The sequence below is a fragment of the Palaemon carinicauda genome, chromosome 10 (assembly GCF_036898095.1).
Source record: "Palaemon carinicauda isolate YSFRI2023 chromosome 10, ASM3689809v2, whole genome shotgun sequence".
NCBI classification, from domain to species: domain Eukaryota; kingdom Metazoa; phylum Arthropoda; class Malacostraca; order Decapoda; family Palaemonidae; genus Palaemon; species Palaemon carinicauda.
The window spans coordinates 126,841,030-126,865,716 of NC_090734.1; the positions used below are offsets into that span (position 1 = coordinate 126,841,030).

At 45.0% G+C, this 24,687-nt stretch overlaps 1 protein-coding gene across 1 annotated transcript in view; it reads left to right on the forward strand.

Moving 5' to 3' along the window:
- Positions 1-24,687, forward strand: part of LOC137648472 (uncharacterized) — a 57,064-nt gene that overhangs the window by 4,251 nt on the left and 28,126 nt on the right. The window contains exons 2-3 of the mRNA XM_068381391.1: positions 15,188-15,280; positions 22,952-23,074. Coding sequence (XP_068237492.1) covers positions 15,188-15,280; positions 22,952-23,074 — 216 coding nt within the window. The remainder of the gene's footprint in view (positions 1-15,187; positions 15,281-22,951; positions 23,075-24,687) is intronic.

The following is a 24,687-nucleotide window of genomic DNA, read 5'->3' on the forward strand; positions in this document are numbered from 1 at the left end:
GCGAAGAAGATGTCTGGATACCTCTGTAAATTCTGTACATCTGTCTCCCAGGGAAAATGGGCCGTCTTCTCTGTGATTGGTATCATAAATGGGGTACAGTACTTCTCCGATCGAAGCCTTTACATAACTAATTGAAGATTTCCATGTTTACCTCTGCCGAGAGAAGCTCTTCTCAGTCTCTGCTGGTAAGGGTTACCATGCAGTCTTAATGCTCTCCTCAGTCTGCTGGTAAGGGTTACTGTGCAGCCTTAAACCAAGCCAAACTGAAAGCCCTGGACCTTTCCTCTTCTTTGGAACTCTTTATACTAATGAGGAGCTTCGTGTCCCCAAGGGAACAAACCCCAATTCTGGGACATTACTTGAGTTCTCGCTTTCCTTAAACATTCACTGTACGAACCTTTGAGAAGGGCATTAGACAGGTGCCTCACTCTTAATACCGTGGTTTTGCTGGCACTCACTTCAGCGAAAAGGATTGGCAAACTTCATGGCACCTTTTATGCTACTAGTCATTCCTAGGGATGGAAGGAGGGCTCTGTCTTTTGTATCCGAGTTAATGGCAAAGACTCAAAACCCATCAACCCACGACCCAAGGTTTAAATCCTTCTCTATCTTCTCCCATAAAGATGCAGATAATGATCATGATGACTTGCTTCTCTGTTCAATAAGGGCACTAAGACGTTACCTCAACAGAGCCAAGCACTTCAGACCAGAGCACAGGAGGCTTTTCCTCGGTACTGGTAGGATGATAAAGCCGATCCCCAAGAATTCTATCTCCTGGCTTCATGAAACCTTGACATACATACTCATTCTTCCTCGGAAGGCACCGAAAGCGGTGCTTCGAGAGTGTGTGCCCACAAAGTCAGAAGTATCAAGCCAACCCTTGCCTTTAGGAAGAATCTGTCCGTGGCACAAGTGCTGAAGGCAGGAGTCTGGAAATGGCAGATATCCTTCACCACCCATTACCTGTGGGAGTATTGTATACTCGTAAGTCCTTGGACACATTTCCCTTGGGACCGATGGTAGCTACTCAACAGGTTGGGTAGCGAGTCTAGCTCCCTTACAGGACAGGAAGCATTTCGTCTAAGATAGTGGTCATGGTATAAGGTCAAGAAGGAAAGGTAGTGTCTCTGGCCTTTTATCCTTCCTCATGGTTCTTATGAGGGGAAGGATAGAGAGACCTTTACATTCCCATAAACATGTAAATGCAAATTAAAGGACTTAAAAACTAGTAGGATTGAGATTCTACAAGACCGTCCACTTTCCATAGTGGAGGCATACCTTAATACCTCTGACATTTCTATGCTCATGTAGTTGGGAGGTTAAACAGGATTCATGACTTTTGCTTCTCTTCAGAGCCAAAGTACATTGACATTTCCTGGGTCAGAGAAACCAGCCACTTTGGTTCTTAGGGACATCCACACCTCCTCAGGATAAGTCTTATTGTAGGTCAAGGGTTTGTATTACTTATAGGAACATATCACGAATTTTCAAATCACATTTGTATTTTTCGTAACCAAACAAACTTGAGACCTTAAGTTGCATGACCCACCTCAATCACCCTGCTAATCCCAAGCCAAAGGTCAAAGTGAAAGTTAGCTCTATCTGTTGGGTGGGCAGGCTTCCCCCCCCCCCCCCACCTGGCAACCAGCTGTGTGTTCATTAAAAGCTTAACGGACGGTTCTAGCTTCGTTGAAGTCATACTCCTATTAAAGGTGTCAGGGCTGTATGGTTAGAAAAAATTAAATTGATGAAAAAAATTCTGATATTTTCATTGGAACAAATTATAATGCAAATCCATAGTTCTTTAAGATATATTCCACGTCGAACCAACTGAAACTACACATATCTTGTTACAAGTGCTTAAGGAGAAACTGATTACCTGTACAATAAGCAGTCATAGGTTTCCCTATATCCCCATTTCATACCAGTCCCTAACCTTCTTTCAATCTTCAGTTGTCCCAACTTTGCTAGGAAGATAGCCATATAAAAGCCAATGGGTTTATATTTTAGAGAAAAAATTAAAATCTCATACTAGATATGCAATTTTTCAATATGCTTGTAGCTTTTCCTCTCTAAGATTTCAGATCTCTCATGCATATAAATTTATGTGCTTCCAGTACTTATTTATGTTGTTATAAAATTGTACTTCTCGGTGAATTACTTTGATAAATTGTTAAAACTGGAATCATGAGCTTTGTTCTATTACTGTTCATTATTAAGAATTTTTTATTTATTTATTTACTTATATTTTGTTACTAGTTGATGGATTCAAGCATCCTTGTGTCAAGAATATTTCAGGGCTATATGAATTTTTGTTTTTTAAATATTTAACTTAGCCGGTGAATATATAATAGCTGCAACTCTGTTGCTCGACAGACACATACATAAAAAACTCGCCAGCGATCGCTATACAGGTTGCGGGTGTGCCCACCAGTGCCAACTGTCGGCCAGATACCACTCTCGATGTAAACAAAACCTCAATTTCTTCTCTGTCGACGTGTCGACAAGACGTATTTTTACTCGCTGTAGAACCTGGAGTTTTCTCAACATATTTGGTGAAGTACTTCATTTTGGTTTGAGCTTTCGCAGTGCAGGTGTTTTATCTTCATCTTAAATCTTGAACTCGTTTTTGGATAGATTTAATTTTTGATGACAAAGAGAGTATGGACTTTCTTTGACTTTTAAATGGCCGACCCTTCCCTTAGACGGAAGTAGGGTTAGGCTTTTAGCAATTATCTTATCACGTTATAAATTAATTATAGATTTTCCTCTATATATTTTATATCTCACCGCCTTTATTAGGCCTCTTCGATTAACTTTCCATTTATAATAAACATAAAAATAAATTTTTCAATATTAAACTTAGCCGGTGATCATATAGCTGTCAGCTCTGCTGCCCGACAGAAAAACCTAAGGACAAAATACGCCAGCGATCGCTATACAGGTGGGGGTGTACATCAACTGCGCCATCTGTCGAGCAGGTACTCAAGTACTCCATGTCAACACAGAACCAATTTTCTCTCTGTCGTGCCACTGGCAAGACTTACTAAATACGCTGTTACTAACTGGATTTGTTTTCACAACTATTTGGTGAAGTACACTATTCTAGTTTTGAGCTTTCGCTATGCAGGGGTTTTATCTTCATCTCAAAACTTGAACTCGTTTTGGATAGATTTAATTATGGTGACAAAGAGAGTATGGACTCTCTTTCACTTTTAAATGGCCGACCCTTCCCTTAGACGGAAGTGTGTTTAGGTTTTTAGTAATTTTGCTTAACACGTTATAGATCTATATATTTTATATCTCTCCGCCTTTATTAGGCCTCTTCGATTAACTTTCCATTTATTATAAACATATAAGAATAAATTTTTATGTTTTGTTTATATGCGACCTTTCCTGATAGTAGGCGGTCCTAACTTGGAACCGAAGTTAATCAACGTTGAGCCCGTTATATCGTATTTAGCCTTTAAAGAATTTAAAACTTTTTAAATTTAATGTTTTATGAAAGAATTTCTTTGACAGTCTCGTACTGTTTTCAAAGATGAACTAACGTTTAGTTTTTTAGACTACGCAGTTGTTGACGTTCAGGACGTTCAACATGCGCTCTATCGTTACGATAGAGAGAGAGTGTATCACGGTTTCACTTTGCAGTAAGAGTAAATCGATTCTGATGTTTCGTTCATTCTTTCTTAGCTTAAATGGTTTAAATTCTAAATTAAAGGAACTTTTTATTTGGAAAACCTTTCAGTTTTTTTTCCTTTAGCCAAATAACATGTTTTGACGACATATAATTGGGCTCTTCTCTCAGGTGCGAAATCAAGAGAGAAAGAGAGAGAGAGATAGAGACGGAGGGAGAGAGAGGAGAAAAAACGTTCCGTTCAAGCGGGTAACGTTCTTCTCGTGTTACTCTCCTCCCTAGTCGCTGTACGGGGAAGAAGGTAAAACGTTTCTAGGGTTTTATTCTTGTCCCCAGGCTATGTGCGGTGAGAGATTGTAAACGTAGTTTATTTGAACTAGTGTTTAGTCTCTTTCCCAGCCACTGAATTCTTTATCTTTATAGATGTTTTCTGTTTTTGCTAGTATTAATGAGCTGCATTATACGACTGTTTTCGCAATTACTACCTTTTAATGAAGGGTAGAATTGCGTGTTTCAGGTAGAAATCAGTAAAAGTTTCGATTTCAGTGAAATAAGTGCAAAACAGAAAATCGAAGTGATAAAGTGATATGCGCAAAGTGTTACAGTGTTGCGTCCGAGGGTTCGTCTGTTCGTGCCTGTCGTTCACCTAGTCCGGGACCTCTTGCAAGCTCCCAAGCCCAGGGGAGAAGTAATGTCGAACGACTTATGGGTTCGTCAGGCCTTGATCAACGAACAGACGTTTCCCTCCGTGGTTTCGGGCGTATCTACCCAAGATCGCCCCACCCACACAAAGACGAGAGAGCCCATTTACTTCTCGTCTGCGGAAGAGGTTTCTCGTAAGAAACCATGGACCAAGGTCTCGCAGCTTATTAAGCGCAAGTCGGTCCCTTCCGCGCAAGTCCAACGGCCCAGTTGTAGCCACTGGGTCAGTTCGGATTCGCTGCAGTCTTCCGACGACTGCTCACCTCCTAAGAGAGGCAAAGCGGTACCGCAACAGGCATTAACACCGTCTGTTTCCGCACCTGCTGCTGTAGACCCTAAATGGTCTTTGCTACAGTCTATGCAGACACAGTTAGCATCTTTTATGCAGGAGTTTCGTGCGGAGAAGGTTGACGCTGCACCCGTTAGCCTACAACCAACCACGGTTGTGCGTACAGTAGACGCTGACGCTACCTGCTCCCGCACTCCGGCTGTGAGAGTTCCACCACCCATGCGCAGTGTACCCTGCCAGCCGCACGTTGACGTTCACAGACGCACGGAACCCTCCGTTGACGTTCGCGAGTTACAACAACAACCTAAGTTGTTTTGTTTTGACGCGGTGCGTCAACCTCCGCATTCTAGAGTTGTTTTGACTGCTCAGTATAGACAGTCAAAGCAGTCTCGAGTGAACACTGTATGTCCTCACGCTCCTGTTGTGGTTGACAGTTCAGTTGTTGACAGTTCACAGACTGTCAAGCAGTTACATGACGTTGCCTTCTGGTCTGCTACTAATGCACCAGTGCTGTATGTCCTCACGCACCTGTTGTGGTTGACAGTTCAGTTTTTGACAGTTCACAGACTGTCAAGCAGTTACATAACGTTGCCTTCTGGTCTGCTGCTAATGCACCAGTGAGACCCTCACTGAGATAACCTAGCTTTTCTCGGACAAGGTTCCTGTAGATGAGAAAGTGCTGTTCTCCCTCCTACTGATATTCCTTTGAGGACTCTGTCATTTGGAGAGGAGCCTTAAGCTGCTTAGCCTCCTATGGACTTTAATTAAATCATGATGATTTTTTAAGGATCTTCGTCCGGATCTTGTAACTGCTGCTCCTCGTTCGCCTAACGTCAGAACTTACACTAGGCCTAGCTACTTCGAAGCCGTTGTTGTTAAGCTAGTGCTCTCTCGCTCTCCTAGAGAGCGTTACGTTGGCTAGGCGACTGGTTTTTGCACCAGGAGGAGTTTTAGGGATACAGCCTTTGATTTCCCTTCTTTTAAACTGGCTTATAGAGCGAGAGTCTGATAGGACACGAGAGAAGTTCTCGGCTTGGGAGTTCATGCCTCTGCCCAGATAGACTTCTCAATTCTGGTAGACTCGCCCTGGCGCCTAGCCAGGAGACGCTCCAAGTTGTTTACAGGTCAACTTCTCATCTTTTGTCGAGCCTTTGAAGTTTTGCTGTACTATTATGTCACACATAACAAGGCTTCCAGGGATGGTAAATGGTTCCGCCTCAGTCGCTAACCCCGTCTGTTGCCACACCTGCTCCCGTAGACCCTAAATGGGCTTTGCTGCAAGACATGCAGTCCAAGCTTGTGTCCTGGATAGAGGACTTAAATACGGAGAAGAACCTTCTGGCCAACAACCTTCCAACCGGTTGGTTGTGCGCCCTGTTGACGCTGAGGTATCCTACTCGCGTCTGCCAGTTGAGGTGGTTCCTCCACCGATGCGACCCAGTGTGGGTTGCCAGTCGCACGTTGACGTTAAGCGACGCTCGGAGGTGGTTGTTGACGTTCAGTGTGTCACTAGGAAGACGTTCAACAACCAGCAGAGGTGACTTGTTGTGACGCAGTGCGTCAACCTCAGCAACCCGGTAGGGTGTTGACTGCACAACCCAGACAGTCTAGACAGTTTCGGGTTGACGCTGTACTTCCTCGCGCACCCATGGTTGTTGACAGTTCACAGACTGTGCAGCAGTGCCATGATATTGCGTCCGGCTCCGTCACGCATCCACCAGTGCGACCGGATTCAGCGAGTCAGACGTTGCCCACTCCGTTGCCGTTTCCTCATCAGTTTCGGATGAGGAACCCTCTGATGAGGACGTTGCTGAACAAGACGATCAACCCCCAGCCCTGCTATCCATCCAGAAGATGCTGAAGAAGGAACGCTGCCCAGTCAGGCTGTGGATGAGTCTGGTAGGGACACTGTCATCCGTGGATCAATTTGTGTCACTAGGAAGACTACACCTCCGTCCTCTTCTATACCATCTAGCTTTTCACTGGAAAAAGGACAAGACGCTAGAAGCGGTCTCGATCCCGGTTTCCGGAAAGATAAAGTCTGTTCTGACTTGGTGAAAGGACTATATCAACCTTAGAGAGGGTCTTCCCCTGACTGTTCAGACTCCCAACCACGTTCTCTTCTCGGACGCATCGGACGTAGGCTGGGGTGCGACATTAGACGGTAGGGAATGCTCGGGATTATGGAACTCGAGTCAAAGGACAATGCATTTCAACTGCAAGAAGCTACTGGCAGTACGTCTGACCTGGAAAAGCTTCAGGTCTCTCCTTCAAGGCAAAGTGGTGGAGGTGAACTCGGACAACACCACGGCTTTGGCGTACATCTCCAAGCAAGGAGGGACCTACTCTCTGACATGGTACGAGATCGCAAGGGACCTCCTCACCTGGTCAAAAGGTCTAGACATTTCACTAGTAACGAGGTTCATCCAAGGCAACTTGAATGTCATGGCAGATTGTCTCAGTCGGAAGGGACAAATAATTCCAACAGAATGGACCCTCCACAAGGATGTATGCAAGAGACTTTGGGCCACCTGGGGCCAGCCAACCATAGATCTCTTCGCAACCTCGATGACCAAGAGGCTCCCAATATTTTGCTCACCAATCCCGGACCCAGCAGCAGTTCATATAGATGCCTTTCTACTAGATTGGTCACATCTAGATCTATATGCATTCCCTCCGTTCAAGATTGTCAACAAGGTACTGCAGAAGTTCGCCTCTCACGAAGGGACAAGGTTGACGCTAGTTGCTTCCCTCTGGCCCGCGAGAGAATGGCTCACCGAGGTACTTCGATGGCTAGTAGACGTTCCCAGAACACTTCCCCTAAGGGTGGACCTTCTATGTCAGCCACGCGTAAAGAAGGTACACCAAGGCCTCCACGCTCTTCGTCTGACTGCCTTCAGACTATCGAAAGACTCTCGAGAGCTAGAGGCTTTTCGAAGGAGGCAACCAGAGCGATTGCTAGAGCAAGGAGAACATCCACCCTTAGAGTCTACCAATCGAAGTGGGAAATCTTCCGAAACTGGTGCAAGTCAGTATCCGTATCCTCGACCAGTACCTCTGTAACTCAAATAGCTGACTTTCTCTTATATCTGAGGAAAGAGCGATCTCTTTCAGCTCCCACTATCAAGGGTTACAGAAGCATGTTGGCATCAGTCTTCCGTCACAGAGGCTTAGATCTTTCCAACAATAAAGATCTACAGGACCTCCTTAAGTCTTTTGAGACCACGAAGGAGCGTCGTTTGGTTACACCTGGTTGAAATTTAGACGTGGTACTAAGATTCCTTATGTCAGACAGGTTCGAACCGCTACAATCAGCCTCCCTGAAAGATCTCACCTTTAAGACTCTTTTCCTGATATGCTTAGCCACAGCTAAAAGAGTCAGTGAGATTCATACCTTCAGCAAGAACATCGGATTCTCATCCGAAACGGCTACATGTTCTACAACTTGGTTTTCTAGCCAAACACGAGCTGCCTTCTCGGCCTTGACCAATATCGTTCGATATTCCAAACTTATCGTATGGTTGGAAATGAACTAGAAAGAGTCTTATGTCCTGTAAGAGCTCTTAAGTTCTATTTAAAAACCTTTACGAGGCCCGTCTGAAGCTTTATGGTGTTCAGTTAAGAATCCATCTTTGCCTATGTCAAAGAATGCTTTATCCTATTTTATCAGACTGTTAATACGAGAAGCTCATTCCCATCTGAATGAGGAAGACCAAGCTTTGCTGAAGGTAAGGACACACGAAGTTAGAGCTGTCGCAACTTCCGTGGCCTTTAAACAAATTAGATCTCTGCAAAGTATATTCGACGCAACCTATTGGAAAAGCAAATCAGTGTTCGCGTCTTTTTATCTTAAGAATGTCCAGTCTCTTTACGAGAACTGCTACACTCTGGGACCATTCGTAGCAACGAGTGCAGTAGTGGGTGAGGGCTCAACCACTACAATTCCCTAATTCCATAACCTTTTTTAATCTTTCTCTTGAAATGTTTTATTATTGTTTTTGGGTTGTCCGGAAGGCTAAAAAGCCTTTCGCATCCTACATGATTTGGCGGGTGGTCAAAGTCATTTCTTGAGAAGCTCCTAGATTAGAGGTTTTGATGAGGTCCTTTAGTATGGGTTGCAACCCTTCATACTTCAGCTCCTAGGAGTCGCTCAGCATCCTATGAGGATCGCGAGGCTCAGTAAGGAAGACGTACTTAAAAAGGCAGAGTAATTGTTCAAGTCGACTTCCTTACCAGGTACTTATTTATTTTATGTTTGTTATTTTGAATAACTGCTAAAATGAAATACAAAATACTTAGCTCATAATAATGTCAACATGTAATGCTGGTCTCTACCCACCCCCTGGGTGTGAATCAGCTATATGATCACCGGCTAAGTTTAATACTGAAAAATGTTATTTTCATTAGTAAAATAAATTTTTGAATATACTTACCCGGTGATCATAGATTAAAGGACCCTCCCTTCCTCCCCAATAGAGACCCAGTGGGCCGAGGAGAAAATTGGTTCTGTGTTGACATGGAGTACTTGAGTACCTGCTCGACAGATGGCGCAGTTGATGTACACCCCCACCTGTATAGCGATCGCTGGCGTATTTTGTCCTTAGGTTTTTCTGTCGGGCAGCAGAGCTGACAGCTATATGATCACCGGGTAAGTATATTCAAAAATTTATTTTACTAATGAAAATAACATTTTAATGATTTGTTTATATGCGACCTTTCCTGAGAGTAGGCGGTCCTAACTTCGAAACCGAAGTTAAACAACGTTGAGCCCTTTCAATCGTAAATAGCTTTTAAAGAGCTAATGATTTAAAACTTTTTAAATGAATATTTTTTAATAGATATTTTATGAAAGATTTTCTTTGAATAGTCTTCGTACTGTTTTCAAAGATGAACTAACGTTTAGTTTATTTATGCTACGCAGTTTGCGCTCTATCGTTACGATAGAGAGAGAGAGTATCACGGTTTCACTTTGCAGAAAGAGTAAATCGATTCTGACGTTTTGTTCATTCTTCTTTCAAAGCTTAAATGTTTTAAATTCTATTTTAAAGGAACTTTTTGATTAAAAAACCTTTCAGTTTTTTCCTTTGGTCAAATAACATGTTTTTTTGACGAAACGTAATTGGGCTCTTCTCTTAGGTGCGAAATCAAGAGAGAGAGAGAGAGAGAGAGATAGAGACGGAGGGAGAGAGAGGAGAGAAAACGTTCCGTTCAAGCGGGTAACGTTGTTCTCGAGTTACTCTCGTCCCTAGTCTTTGTACGGGGAGAAAGGATAAAACGTTTTTAGTTTTATTCTCGTCCCCAGGCAATGTACGGTGAGAGATTGAAAACGTAGTTTTGAATGAACTAGTGTTTAGTCTCTTCCCCAGCCACTGAATTTTTTATCTTAAAAGATGTTTACTGTTTTTTGCTGGTATTAATGTGCTTGCATTATACGACTGATTTCGCAATTACTACCTTTTGATGAGGGTAGAATTGCGTGCTTCAGGTAGAAATCAGTAAAAGTTTCGATTTCAGTGAAATAAGTGCAAAACAGAAAATCGTAGTGATAAAGTGATATTGCGCAAAGTGTTACATTGTTGCGACCGAGGGTTCGTCTGTTCGTACCTGTCGTTCACCTAGTCCGGGACCTCTTGCAAGCTCCCAAGCCCTGGGGAGAAGTAATGTCGTACGACTTATGGGTTCGAGAGGCCTTGATCAGCGAACAGACATTCCCTCTATGGTATCGGGTGTATCTTACCAAGATCTCCCCTACCATAAGGCGAGAGAGACAATTTTCTCCTCGTCATCCGAAGGCTTTTCGCATAAGAAACCTGAAACAAGGTTTCGAGGCCCTTAAGCGAAAGTCAGTCCTTTCAGGACAGGTTCAGCGTCCTGGTTGTAGCCATTAGGACAGCTCTGACCCTATGCAGTCATCGGAAAACTGCTCGCCGCCTAACAAAAGCGTAACACAGACTCCGAGAGTCTTTTTGTTGGCAAGGTTTTGCGGTCACAGACGTTACCCTCGTCTCTTACCGCAACCATTTCCGTTGATCCTAAATGGGTTGTACGGCAAGATATGCAGAATAAGCTTGCCTCCCTTATGGAAGACTATTCTGCCGATAAGTCCGTTGAGCCTAGCCGTTTATCTCATCAAGATCCTGGCTTTCAGCCACCCTAACGTTCCTTTGTGCGTCCTGTTGACGTTGGCGTAGCTAAGTCACGTCAGTCAGGTTGTTTAGAACCACACTCGATGCGGTCTCGTGTGGATTTTCAGCCACATTTGGACGTTAGGCCATTTGCTGATGCTCCTGTTGACGTTCAGGACGTTCGCTAACAATCGGAGTTGACTTGTTTTGACGCTGAGCGTCAACCTCCGCATTCTAGAGTTGTTTTGACTGCTCAGTCTAGGCGGTCAAAGCAGTCTCGAGTGGACGCTGTGCGTCCTCACGCACCTGTTGTTGTTGACAGTTCACAGACTGTCAAGCAGTTACATGACGTTGCGTCCTGGTCTCTCGCACCTGTTGTTGTTGACAGTTCACAGACTGTCAAGCAGTTACATGACGTTGCGTCCTGGTCCGCTAATGCACCAGTGCGTGTGGACTCTGCTTGTTAAGCATTGCCACCACGGTAGGTCTCTCCCTTGCTTGAGAATCAGCTATTATCGGACAAGGTTCCTTCAGATGAGGAAGTTGCTGTTCCCCCTCCTACTGATATTCCCTTGAGGACTCTGTCAGACGGAGAGGAGCCTAAAGCTGCTTAGCCCTCTATGGACTTTAAATAAATCATGCTGATTTTTAAGGATCTTTGTCCGGATCTTTTTGTAACTGCTGCTTCTCGTTCGCCTAAACGTCAGAGCTTACACTAGGCCTAGCTACTTCGAAGCCGTTGTTTTATAAGCTAGTGCTCTCTCGCTCTCCTAGAGAGCTTTACGTTTGCTAGGCGACTGGTTTATCACCAGGAGGAGTTTGGGGGATACAGCCTTTGCTTTCCCTTCTTTTAAACTGGCTTATAGAGCGAGAGTCTGATATGACACTAGAGAAGTTCTCGGCTTGGGAGTTCCTGCCTCTGCCCAGATAGACTTCTCAAACCTCATAGACACTCCCTGGCGCCTGGCCATGAGACGCTCCAAGATTTTACAGGTCAACTTCACAGCTGTTTTCGAGCCTTTGAAGTTTTGCTGTAAAATTATGTCATGCATAAACAAGGCTTTCAGGGATGGCTCCAATGATCTGACAGCCACGTTCTCTGCAGGAACAAGTCCCTCAGGGATGGCTCCATGATTTGGCAGCCATGTTCACTGCAGGAGTACGTAAGAGGCAAGTGCGCTCAATGTGTTCATTGTCAAGACAAACTTCACGATGAAGTCTACCAGGCTGTCTTGACAGCATTTATGGAAGGCGACTGGATGGTCTCTCTCGACCTTCAGGAGGCATACTTCCACATTCCTATACACCCGGATTCCCAACCGTTTCTGAGGTTTGTTTACAGGAATGTGGGGTACCAGTTTTCGAGCTATCGGGGATCCGAACCTCCCTGTACTTGGACGACTGGCTTCTCAGAGCATCGTCCAGCCTTCGCTGTCTGCAGGATCTACATTGGACGTTGAGTCTAGCCAGGGAGTTGGGACTTGTGGTCAACTTAAAAGTCCCAACTGATCCCATCCCAGATTATTCTATTTTTGGGGATGGAGATTCGCAGTCAAGCCCTGCTCGAAGTCCAACTAATGCTGAAAAGAAAACGTTTATTCAGTCAGAAGTTGGAACAGTCTCGTAGGGACTCTCTCATCCCTGGAGCAGTTTGTCTCACTAGGGAGACTACCCCTTCTGCCTCTCCGGTTCCATCTAGCCTCTCACTGGAACTAGGACAAGACATTAGAGACGGTATCATTCCCAGTCTCCGAACCAATAAAGGCATGCCTGAAATGGTGGGACAGCAATATCAGTCTGAGAGAGGGACTATCCCTAGCAGTCAAGAACCCAAACCACGTGTTGTCCTCAGACGCGTCGGGTTTGGGTTGGGTGCGACCCTGGACGGTCGGGAATGCGCGGGTCTGTGGACCTCAAGTCAGAAGAGCATGCACATCAACGGCAAGGAGCTATTAGCAGTCCACTTGGCCTTGATGATATTAGGAAGCGTCTTCGACTCTAAGTGGTAGAGGTCAACTCAGACAACACCACAACTTTGGCGTACATCTCCAAGCAAGGAGGCACACACTCTTTCACGCTGCTCGAGATTGCAAGCGACCTTCTCTTATGGTCTAGAATTCGAGGCATCTCCCTGTTGACGAGATTCATCCAGGGGGACTTGAACGTCTTGGCAGACTGTCTCAGTCGGAGGGGTCAGGTGATACCCATGGAATGGACCCTCCACAAGGACGTGGGCAAGAGTCTTTGGGCTTCTTGGGGTCAACCAACCATAGACCTCTTTGCCTCCTCGTTGACCAAAAGGTTACCAATCTTTTGCTCTCCAGTCCTAGATACAGAAGCAATTTACATAGACGCGTTTCTACTGGATTGGTCTTTTATGGACTTATATGCACTCCCACCATTCAAGATAGTCAACAAGGTACTGCAGAAGTTCGCCTCTCACGGAGGGACAAGGTTGACGTTGGTTGCTACCCTCTGGCCCGCGAGAGAGTGGTTCACCGAGGTACTTCAATGGCTGGTAGACTTTCCAAGAAGTCTTCCTCTAAGGGTAGATCTGTTACGTCAGCCCCACGTAAAGAATGTCCATCAAAGCCTCCCCGCTCTTCGTCTGACTTCCTTCACACTATCGAAAGACTCTCAAGAGCTAGAGGTTTTTCGAAGGAGGCAGTCAGTGCGATTGCAAGAGCTAGGAGAGCTTCTACCATTAGAGTATACCAGTCGAAGTGGGAAGTCTTTCGAGACTGGTGCAAGTCAGCATCTGTGTCCTCGTCCAGTACCTCTGTAGCCCAAATCGCAGATTTTCTTTTACATCTGAGAAAGGTTCGCTCCCTTTCAGCTCCCACGATTAAGGGCTACAGGAGCATGTTGGTTTCGGTCTTTCGACATAGAGGCTTAGATCTTTCCAACAATAAAGATCTCCAAGATCTCCTTAAGTCTTTCGAGACCTCTAAGGAACGTCGTTTGGCAACTCCTAGATGGAACTTAGACGTGGTCCTAAGGTTCCTCATGTCAGACAGGTTTGAGCCATTACATTCAGCCTCCCTGAAGGATCTCACCCTCAAGACACTTTTCCTAGTGTGCTTGGCTTCGGCTAAAAGGGTCAGTGAACTTCATGCCTTCAGTAAGAACATCGGCTTTTCTACAGAAAAAAGCCACTTGTTCACTTCAACTTGGTTTCCTGGCCAAAAATGAACTGCCTTCTCGTCCTTGGCCTAAATCTTTTGATATTCCTTGCTTATCAGAGATCGTAGGCAACGAACTGGAAAGAGTATTATGTCCTGTTAGAGCTCTTAAGTTCGATTTAACTCGTACTAAGTCATTACGAGGGAAATCTGAGGCATTATGGTGCTCAGTTAAGAGACCTTCATTGCCTATGTCAAAGAATTCTTTGTCATATTTTATCAGATTTTTTTAATACGAGAAGCTCATTCTCACTTGAATGAGAAAGACCGATGTTTGCTTAAGGTTAAGACGCACGAAGTTAGAGATATAGCAACCTCCTGGCCTTCAAGCAAAATAAATCTCTGCAAAGTATTATGGACGCGACTTCTTTGAGAAACAAGTCAGTGTTCGCGTCATATTACTTAAAAGATGTCCAGACTCTTTACGAGGACTGCTACACACTGGGTCCATTCGTTGCAGCGAGTGCAGTAGTGGGTGAGGGTTCTACCACTACACTTCCCTAATTCCAATATCCTTTTAATCTGTCTCTTGAAATGTTTTTAATATTGTTTTATGGGTTGTTCGGAAGGCTAAGAAGCCTTTCGCATCCTGATTGATTTGGCGGGTGGTCAAAGTCATTTCTTGAGAGTGCCCAGATTAGGGGTTTGATGAGGTCCTGTTGTATGGGTTGCAGCCCTTGATACTTCAGCTCCTGGGAGTCTGTCAGCATCCTAAGAGGATCGCTGGGCTCCGTGAGGAAGACAGACTTACAAGGCAGAGTAATCGTCTAAGTCAACTTCCTCACCAGGTACCTATTTATTTTGGTTTCGTTATATTGATAACTGCCAAAATGAAAAAACTCTTAGCTTATACGCTGTAAACATAATTAACTCTGGTCTCTACCCACCTCCTTGGGTGTGAATCAGCTATTATATATTCACCGGCTAAGTTAAATATTTAAAAATGATATTTTAATTATAAAATAAATTTTTGAATATACTTACCCGGTGAATATATAAATTAAACGACCCTCCCTTCCTCCCCAATAGAGACGCAGTGGGATGAGAAGAAATTGAGGTTTTGTTTACATCGAGAGTGGTATCTGGCCGACAGTTGGCGCTGGTGGGCACACCCGCAACCTGTGTAGCGATCGCTGGCGAGTTTTTTATGTATGTGTCTGTCGAGCAACAGAGTTGCAGCTATTATATATTCACCGGGTAAGTATATTCAAAAATTTATTTTATAATTAAAATTTCATGTTTTTTATTTCAGACAAGAGTGGGTAGAAGTTTATCGTGGAGCCTTTAGTAATGATGTTGAGCGCTGGAAGGAAGCTCGTGATAGTATGCTGGTTTGGCAAGCAAGGTTTGAAAATTTTTATTTTTGTTGTACTCATTCACATTATACTACAGAAGTAATTTCACTGAAATGATGCTAAGTGAAAATTAAATGTATACTCTTTAGAAAAATATAAATACACTACAGCACTTTTTTTTTTTATAATGGAAAACATTTGGTGCTCTAGAATTGATTTCATGTAACAAAGGATCCTTTTTAAAAGTAGATCCATTTTGAGCGTAGAATGAAAAATGTTGGCTATGAACCAACTACCTATGCAGTAGTATGTTTCACCAGTTCTGAAAGTCAACCAATGAATTGTAGTGCTCATTACTTAGTATGAGTACAGTACTTTTAATTTCTTTTAGCCTAGATAATTTGTAGAAGCAACCATTGAATGAGTGAGCATATTTGCATGTTTGGTTAACTGGAAGAAATTTCCAGCTGGGGATTTATAAGGTTTTAAAAAAATTTGTTTATTATGTTCTATGTCCTCACTGGTATATTCAAGTTTGCACTGTCTTTTGTTCCTATACATAGAACAAACCTCCAACTTTTATTAGGAGTATAACTTTAGGAAAGCTGGAACCGCCGTTAAGCTTTTAACGAGGTAAACTTTGCTGGCTGCTGGGTGGCGCCCTATTTTGTTTTGCCTTATGGTATGCTTTTAGAATAAATTTTATTTTTTCTAACTAAACAAATCGGAGACCTTTAAGTTACGCTACTACCTCAACCCCCTCACAAATCCTAGGTCAAAATTCAGTTGGCAGGCTTCCCCTCTCCCCCCCAACCTGGCAGCCAGCTGTATTTACCTTATTAAAAGCTTAATGACCTTTCCAGTTTTGCTGAAATCATGCCCTTATTAAATGTCTCTGGTTAGTATGGCTAGGAAAAATATTGTTCCGTCACTAATAGAAACCTGTAGCTATTTATATGGGTTATTACTTTCGGCAAAGCTGAAAGACGATCCATAAGACTTTTAGTGAGAGTTAACCAGCGACCTGCTAGTTGGCGGGGAATGGGTAGTTAGCTACCCCTCTCACTCACACACCTCGGATGATCAACCACTTTTGCGTCAGCTCGATGTAGAAGGGACATTGCTGCTCTCTTCTCCTTTTGACTTGCCGTAACTGACTTAATTGCTTTTTTTTTTCTTGATCTTTTTCTTTTCCGCATTTGTATGCTCTCTCCTCGACCGTCCTTATGCGGACTTGTCCAGAACCTGAGGACTGCTTCTGGAGTCTTTCATGTCCTCAGTGGATATAGATGTGCATTTGCTGTGTCCGTCCTGCCAAGGGTGACATTTTGATCAGGACAACACCAGTCCTGCCCTGAATGCCTGGAGTAGTCTACTTCCCAGTGGGAGAGGTTTGGGCACCAGAGAAAGAAAAAATTCAAGAGAGATTCTTTGCCTTCAGGGTCCTCCTTGAAGTCGAAGAAACCTGGGACTTCTTTTTTACCCTCCGATCTCTTCCCAAAACTCCTGCTCTATCGGTCTCCCCCGGGGAACGATCGAATAGAAGTGTAGACTGGCTAACACCAGGTCAACCATGGGGTATGAGGGACAGGACTGCTTCCCCTAGAGAAGCAGTTCTGCCCCTCCCCTCAAGTGGAGCCTTCCCATTCTCTGATGTGTTACAGGTTTGGCTGTCGCTGGGTATGACCGGTACCCTGTCAAAGGAGACATTGCTGGAATTCCTTCAACTTAGTTATTGAGAGGAAGCGGACACTGGCTTCCTCGGAGGTGGAGCCCTTGTAATTGTCGAGTGTGGGACAGCATGATCCCGGGGTGTCGTCTACTTTGACCACCAAAGGATCCCGCTCCTCGCCTTTGTCTGCTGCTGCTGTTGCCAAAGACTACGGTCCCCCTCATCATCGACAGTTTCGCCATCGGCCTACACGTTCTTGATACTCACCTGCTTTGGACTCTCCTTTGATTCACAGTTCCCCAGTTATCTGTCACTAACCAACTGCTCGTCTCTCACCGACTGCTCATCACTCACCAGCTGCTCATCGTTCACCAGCTGCTCATCCTTCGCCAGCTGCTCGTCCTTCACTTACTAACTAAATTTTACATTGAATTTAAATAACAATTTTGAACGTAACATGTGTTTCCTAACACACAAACCAAAAAGTTTTTTTTTCAACACAAACCTTTATTCATTGTACCATTGTCAATTGGACCAGGTAAGGATTCTAATCCTCCTTTTCAGGCTCCCAAATCTAGCCCTCCAGCACCTAGGCTTCCAAAGGATCTTCCGGCCGGTAAGAAACCTTCCTGGTTTGACGCCCTGGTCAAGGAAGTTTGTCAGGCCGTTATGGGGGTTATTCTTCCAGGGCAGTCCACTACCAGCAACCCGAGGACTCCTCTGGAGACGGCAACTTCCCCGTCTACAGCTTCCACTCCATCCAATTCCAGATGTACGTCTGCAGTGCCACATCATAGACCTTCTTTCTCAAGGATGACCATCTCTCCTCTCAAGAGGAAGCAAGGAACAGCTGAATCAGGTGCGGGATGGCAACAGGATCTTTCTCTGGTACAGTTGACACTGGTATTGATGACCACGCATAAGAGGAGGATCATCCATCCGACTCCTCCTCGGGGGTACACTGTTCATCGTCGCTTTTGCCGAGGTTCTCAGTCTCCTACAGATATCCCTCTTATGGAATCGTTTCGCATCTCCCTTATTGAGGTGGTTTCTTTCGGAACAACGGCCAGTGTCAAAGCCGTTTCACTCGGATGTAGTTCCCTCATTAAGAGGGGGATGAAAAGAGAAACGCCCCAAACCTTCGCTCGTGTAGGAGTATTTTTCGTCCCGTAAGGAGTCGAAGAACACAAAAACAGTTCTTAAGGCCTCAGTTAAGGCACCAAGGCCTCTGCAAGAGAAGCCTCGAAGATCCTCCCCAGCTCCAGCAAGGATATCAACAAGAGATGGCTTTGACCCACCCCGGGCTTCTATTGGTGAGGGCTCATGGGTGGAAGATGATTACGATGAGGACGACTTATCTCTCAAGGGCTGCAAGTCCTAAGCTAACAGAGGCAGAACAGAAGGAGTCGGAGCAAGCCTTCTGGTAGGTCTTGTCTGACATGAGGGCCATCAGTGGGTTGTCCAATCCAGCGGTGGCCCTTCAAGAGGGCAAAAACACAGTCCTGGACCATGTCTATGGGAGTTAGAGGCCTCCCAAGACCAGTGCAGCTTTACCCTGGTCTAAGGAGCTAACGTGTGCCTGACAGAAGGAGTTCTCCCAAATCTTTGGCTTCTCTAGCTCCCACCGAGCGGGCTCTTCCTCTAAGCTTCTTCTGCTGCCCTTTGTGCAGCAGGGGAGGTAATATGAAGTTTCCAATGAGCCCCTTCTGGCTTTGCCTCTCAACCACTCTTTAGAGGCTCTTGCCAGAGGAGTCTCCTCAGTGAGACACTCCGGACTCTGTCTTGTTCTCGGCTTTGGAGATCCTTCGCGAAGTATGCCGTGCAGGCTGCTTCATGGCTAGATCTCTGGTTGGGGTCTTTGGAACATCTCATCAGGATCTAGGACTGGTCTAAGGAGACTTTTCTATTATCTGGAACTAAAACCATTGAGTTCCTCTCACACCAGGTAGTGAACCTGTGGGCGAACACGATTCTTCGGCGAAGGGACTCGGTAATAGAAAGGTTCCATTGACAGTTCCCACAAGCAGAGGTAACGAAACTGAGGAACTCAACTCAACGGCTCTTCTATGTGTAGGCGAGAAGACGTCAAGTGGGTGGCGGAGAGATGGGGGAAGTCTAATCAGGACTCCCTCCTACATAGGCCCCTTATATCTTGGCCTTATCAGCCTCCGCCACAGTAGAAACAGCAGCAACCAACAAGACCGCCAACGAATAGGACTTCAGCAATGATGACTTCAGTGTCTCAAAGAGTGTCGAAGAAGCCCTTTCCAGCCAGAGAGTGGAAGGACTCTTAAGTCCTCTCTGAGAGGTAAAGGTAGTAGAGAGAGCGGCCGAGGCTGCACCCACTAGAACAGGCAATCCTCCCACTTGTCCACCAGATGGGGGATACCTGCAACGCCGCTGGCAGAGGGAGCTGCAGCTCGGGGCCGTTGGACAGTCTCCATGATTCATTCAGGGCATTGCATCCCGTTCATTCAATTTCTCCCTCCACTGACTCAGGATGCAGTTCCATCGAGCGACTATGCGAAGGATCCTCAAAGGAGCTGGCCCTTCGGACCGAAGTCCATACCATGTTGGAGAAGGGTGCTCTCTAATCGGTCCTTGACGGGACCTTAGGCTTCTTCAGTCGACTCTTTCTTGTGAAAAAGATGTCTGGAGGCTGGAGACCAGTCATTGACTTCTCAGCCCTGAACAAATTTGTTAAACAAACTCCGTTCAGCATGGAGACGACAGACACAGTCAGACAAGCAATAAGACCACTGGATCTCAAGGACACATACTTCCAGATCCCTGTTCATCCATCTTCAAGAAAGTATCTAAGGATCATATTGACAACAAGAAATACCAGTTCAAGGTGCTGTGCTTGTGTCTTTTTTACGGCACCTCAGGTCTTCATGAGAGTGTTTGCCCTAGTGTCATCCTAAGTTCACAGGGTCAGCATCCATCTCCTAAGATACTTGGATGACTGCGTGATCCTAGCAGACTCTGTGGCAACCCTTCTTCAACATTGAGACAGTTCCAGCGATTTACCAAGATCTGGGGATGGTAGTTAACCTTGAGAAGTCATCCCTACTTGCCTCTCAAAGGCTGGTATACCTAGGTATGATCATCGATACCAATCAACAAAAAGTCTTCCTATCAGACTACAGTGTACAGAGGCTGAGGAAGGTAGCAAGACCATTCCTCAGATGAGATGAGCTTCCAGCCCAGTGGTGGTTTTGTCTCATAGGTCACCTATCATTCTTGGCCCCCCTTAGTTTCCAACGGCCGCCTCAGGATCCAATCTCTCCAATGGCGGCTAAAGTCGAGATAGAATTAGACTAGCGATTCCCTGAATACTTGTTCCCATAGGACTAGAAGAGAAAACGAACCTCAGGTGGTGGATGGCAGACAAGAATCTCCACAGGGGTGTCGACCTTCTCGCTCTCTCCCCAGAATTGATGCTCTATTCAGATGCATCAAAAGAAGGATGGGGCCCCCCATATGCTGAACCACACAGCTTCAGATCTCTGATCTGAATCCAAAGGGTACCAGCACATAAATCTCATGGAGTTAAGGACAGCCTTCCTAGTCCTCCAGCAGTTTCTCATAGGTCACTTAGTGTTGTTGATGAGTGACAACACCACAGTAGTGGCTTACATAAACAAACAAGGCGGTACCTTTTTGCAGCCCATATGCCATCTAGAAGTAGATATACTGAAATGGGCAGAAGACAACTCGTTGGGCTCCGAGTGATCTTTGAATCCTCTAGTAGCCAATAAAGTCCTGACTTTGTGGGGTTCCCCGACTGTGGACTTGTTCGCGACATCCCTGAATTTCAGGCTATGGCTTTACCAATCCCCGGTCCCGGATCTCCAGGCTCTCTGGCAAGATGCATTTCAACAATGATAGAACAACATTGACATCTTTGCCTTTCCCCCGTTCTGCCTGATGAGAAAGGTACTCTACAATACCAGATCATCTGACAATCTATGACTCTCGTAGCTCCACTATGACAATCACGTGGAGTGGTTTCTGGACCTTCTGCAACTCCTGATGGAGCTTCTGAGAGAACTCCCTCCACGACACGATCCACTCAAACAGCCACATGTCAACATCTTCCACAAACCCATAGCTTTGCTACAACTTCACACCTGGAGACTATCCAGTACCTCATTCAAAGAGGATTTTTGCAACAAGTTGCCAGAAGGATGGCTGGACACCTTCAACAATCCTCAGCTTCAGTCTACTAGGCTAAGTGGACTGTCTTCTGTGGTTGGTGTCTTGGAAGGAGTATCTCTCCCCTTGATGCCACTATTCCTTGTGTACCTTCAGGAGGGAGTGCTCCTCGGTGTCAGCAGTAAAAGGCTACTGCTCAGTTTTGATCCTTGTCTTTAAACTGAAAGAAATTGATGTGCTTACCTGCCCCCAGTTAGAAATTAGACCTTCTCCTTGGAACGTGGTTTACATCCTTCAGTTTCTGAAGGGTGCTCCCTACGAACCACTACGCCAGTAAACAGATCACCACCTCACTTTGAAGACGGTGTTCCTACTCGCCTTAGCTTCAGCCAAAAGAGTTGGTGAACTGCACGGTCTTTCTCATGACATCGCCCATTCAAAAGGATGGGGGGAGGTAATTCTAAACTTAGTCTCTTAGTTTATTGCTAAGATTCAAAATCCGGGATTAGCGAATCCTAGATTCGGGTCCTTTAAGATTGGGAGTCTTTGTACTATAACCGATGATCCAAATCAACTGTTACCATGCCCAGTAACGAGTTTGAGGTGTTACATCCAAAGAACATCAGCAGCTAGCCCCCGAGTGTCAGCACTCTTTGTCAGCACCGGGAAGGTCGAGAGTAGGGTTACGAACACCATCTCTGCTTGGATTTTCAAGGTCATTGACCTGGCCCTGAAACCCCGACCTTCCTTCAACATGATGACCCAGAACTCATGACGTTCAAAAGAAACTACTCTGTGGCGCAGGTATTGCAAGCGAGCATGTGGAAGCGTCAGATGACCTTCACCGCCAACTACCTGCAAGACATGACCGACAGGAACATGGAGACTTTCTCTTTTGGTTCTGTGGTGGCTGCAGAACATGTGGTTTAGACATTTCAAACTCCTTAATGGACAAGTAGCAGAGGGTTGAGGGTAAAGGTTACCCGGGATTAGTCTTTCCTCCATATTTCCATTTCTTGGGGGAATTATCACCCAGGGTCCTCTGCAAAGCTGGCATCACCTATCTGCAGTTAAAACCATTTTCCTTGTGTATCCTGGTACTGAAATAATACTTGTTGTGTCCCCATACCCCTAGCGAGGGGGTTATTGACCAACGTCTGTGGTACCTTCGGAAAATTGCTATGACTCAAAGAATTCTTACCTGGACAGTCACATTGTTAGTATCACAAGCACACAGCTTGCGTAGGCCGCGGACCGTGCATTGCACGATTCTAGCAATGTATATGGTTTCTACTAATTACATGCGGAGCACATATGGGGAAACCCCGGGTCAATGCCAAAAAGCCAGTTGCCACGGACTTCCACCTTCACAGGGTGTAAGTCATACCCTATAAATAGCATTGGTTTATATTAGTGATGGAACAAATGACAAATTTGGAAGTAATTTGTATTTTACCTAACGATACAAGCCTATAGCTATTTATACAAGTTGGCCTGCCAGCACCTTATCTCCCTAGAAGTCCTACCTCCAAGCAAAAGTAGTTACTCATCCCAGGTGTGTGGGTGAGTGGAATGGCTAACCCCCCCCCCCTCGCGCTAACTAGCCGGTGAATGGTTAACCCTTGCTAAAAGTCTTATGGCTCGTTTTCAAGCTTCGACGAAAGTAGCATCCCCTATAATTAGCTACAGGTTTTTATTGTTAGGAAAAATACAAATTGCTTCCAAATTTGTCATATTGATTAAAAAATCTGTGATTTGTTTAAGATTTTGATCTCTTCTCTGTTTGGTACAGTTCCTCATTATCATGCTTGAAATTCTCAATTGTTAATGGTGTGCTTTTTCATTTGCTCAAATAATAAGCAGTTTGATTTTTGGGTTGTTCTTTTTTCAGAGTGCGTAAATTGCCAATAGGAGTTGACCTTACGTTACCTCTACTTCAGTCAAAAATAGTATGTGATGACCCATTTGTGGACACTGATGTAAAATATATAATGCAAGGAACAGCTCTCCAAAGGTAAGTTTGTTTGCAGATGATGTTTTGTCTTCGAAGTATCATGAATTTTTTTTTATTACTGTATTGTAAAATGCTGTATTGTACATGAAACTTCTGAGCCTATTAAATGTTATATTTTAGTTCATGAATACGTTAAACAATTTAGATTTTTTATTGCTGTGAGAATAAAACTGAGAAAGTCTTTTTATTGTATGAAATGCTTTAAGTACAGTAATACCTCACTATATTGTGGTTCAACAATTACTCCCTCAATACATCACATACTTATAAATCTATTTTTAAATATTAAACTTAGGCGGTGAATGTATAATAGCTGACGTCTCCGACGGCCCGACAGATCCAAAAACTCGCGAGCGATCGCCGTGAAGGTTGTGGGTGTGCCCACCAGCGCCGACTATCGGCCAGATACCGCATATACTTGTCAACCACTCCAGTTCTTCTCTGTCGGTCTTGCCGACAAGTTGGTTCCGCTCGCTGTTGACCTCGAGTTTTTCTACCGAATTGGTGAAGTACTTTGTTTTGGTTGTTTTATTGGCGTTCGCTGTGTTGGTGTGTTTCTTCAATAAAACTCTTGAAACCCTTTTATTTTTTGGCTTGTGTTTCTTGTTGATGAATTTGGCTTTGACTTGGATTTTCTTTGGTTGTTCAAAATGGCTGACCCTTCTCCTGTTTATCGCAAGTGTGCGAGAGAATGTAACAAACGTCTTCCCAAGGCCTCTATCGACCCTCATACTGTTTGTTCTAATTGCCGGGGTAAATCCTGCCAATTAGGAGATCGGTGTGAGGAGTGCGTAGTCTTGTTGGAATTCGAATGGCTTGAGTATGAAAAATATACTCGTAAGCTCGAAAGAGATAGGGTGAGGAGAAGCCATCTAGATCTTTGGAATTTTCCTCCTCCCATGCCCCTGAACCTAATCCTTCCCCTGTAGTGGTTGTTCCTGAACCCCCTGCTAGCACTCATGAACCGTCTATGCGGGATATGTTTTTAGCGATTCAAGCTTTAGGCGAGAAAGTTGAGTCCTTAGCCTTGGACCGTAACCAGTTAATGTCCGATGTAAAGTTGTTGAAAAGTGGTAAAGCAGAAAATCTAAGTGATAAAGTGATAAGTGCGCAAAATGTGTTTAGTGTTGCGACCGAGGGTTCGTCTGTTCGTGCTTGTCGCTCCCCTAGTCCGAGACCTCTTTCAGGCTCCCATGCACCAGGGAGAAGTAATGTCGTAGGACTTAAGGGGGCGAGAGGTGTAAACCAGCGTACAGACGTTCCCTCTTTGGTATCAGACGTTTCTCGTCAAGAACGTCCTTACCATAAGACGGGTGAGACTAAGTTCTCCTCGTCCTCTGACGACTTATCGCATAAGAAACCTTGGCGCAAGGTATCTAGGCCCTTAAAGCGAAAGTCAGTCCCTTCAGGACAGGTCCAGCGTCCTGGCTGTAGCCATTGGGACAGCTCTGACCACTTGCAGTCATCGGATGACTGTTCGCCTGTTAAGCGAAAGCGTAACACGGAGTCCGAGGGTCTCGGTAGAGGCAATGTTTTGCCAGCGCAGACGTTACCGACGTCACGGCCCGTTTCGACTCCCGTTGACCCGAAGTGGGTTGTCCTGCGGGACATGC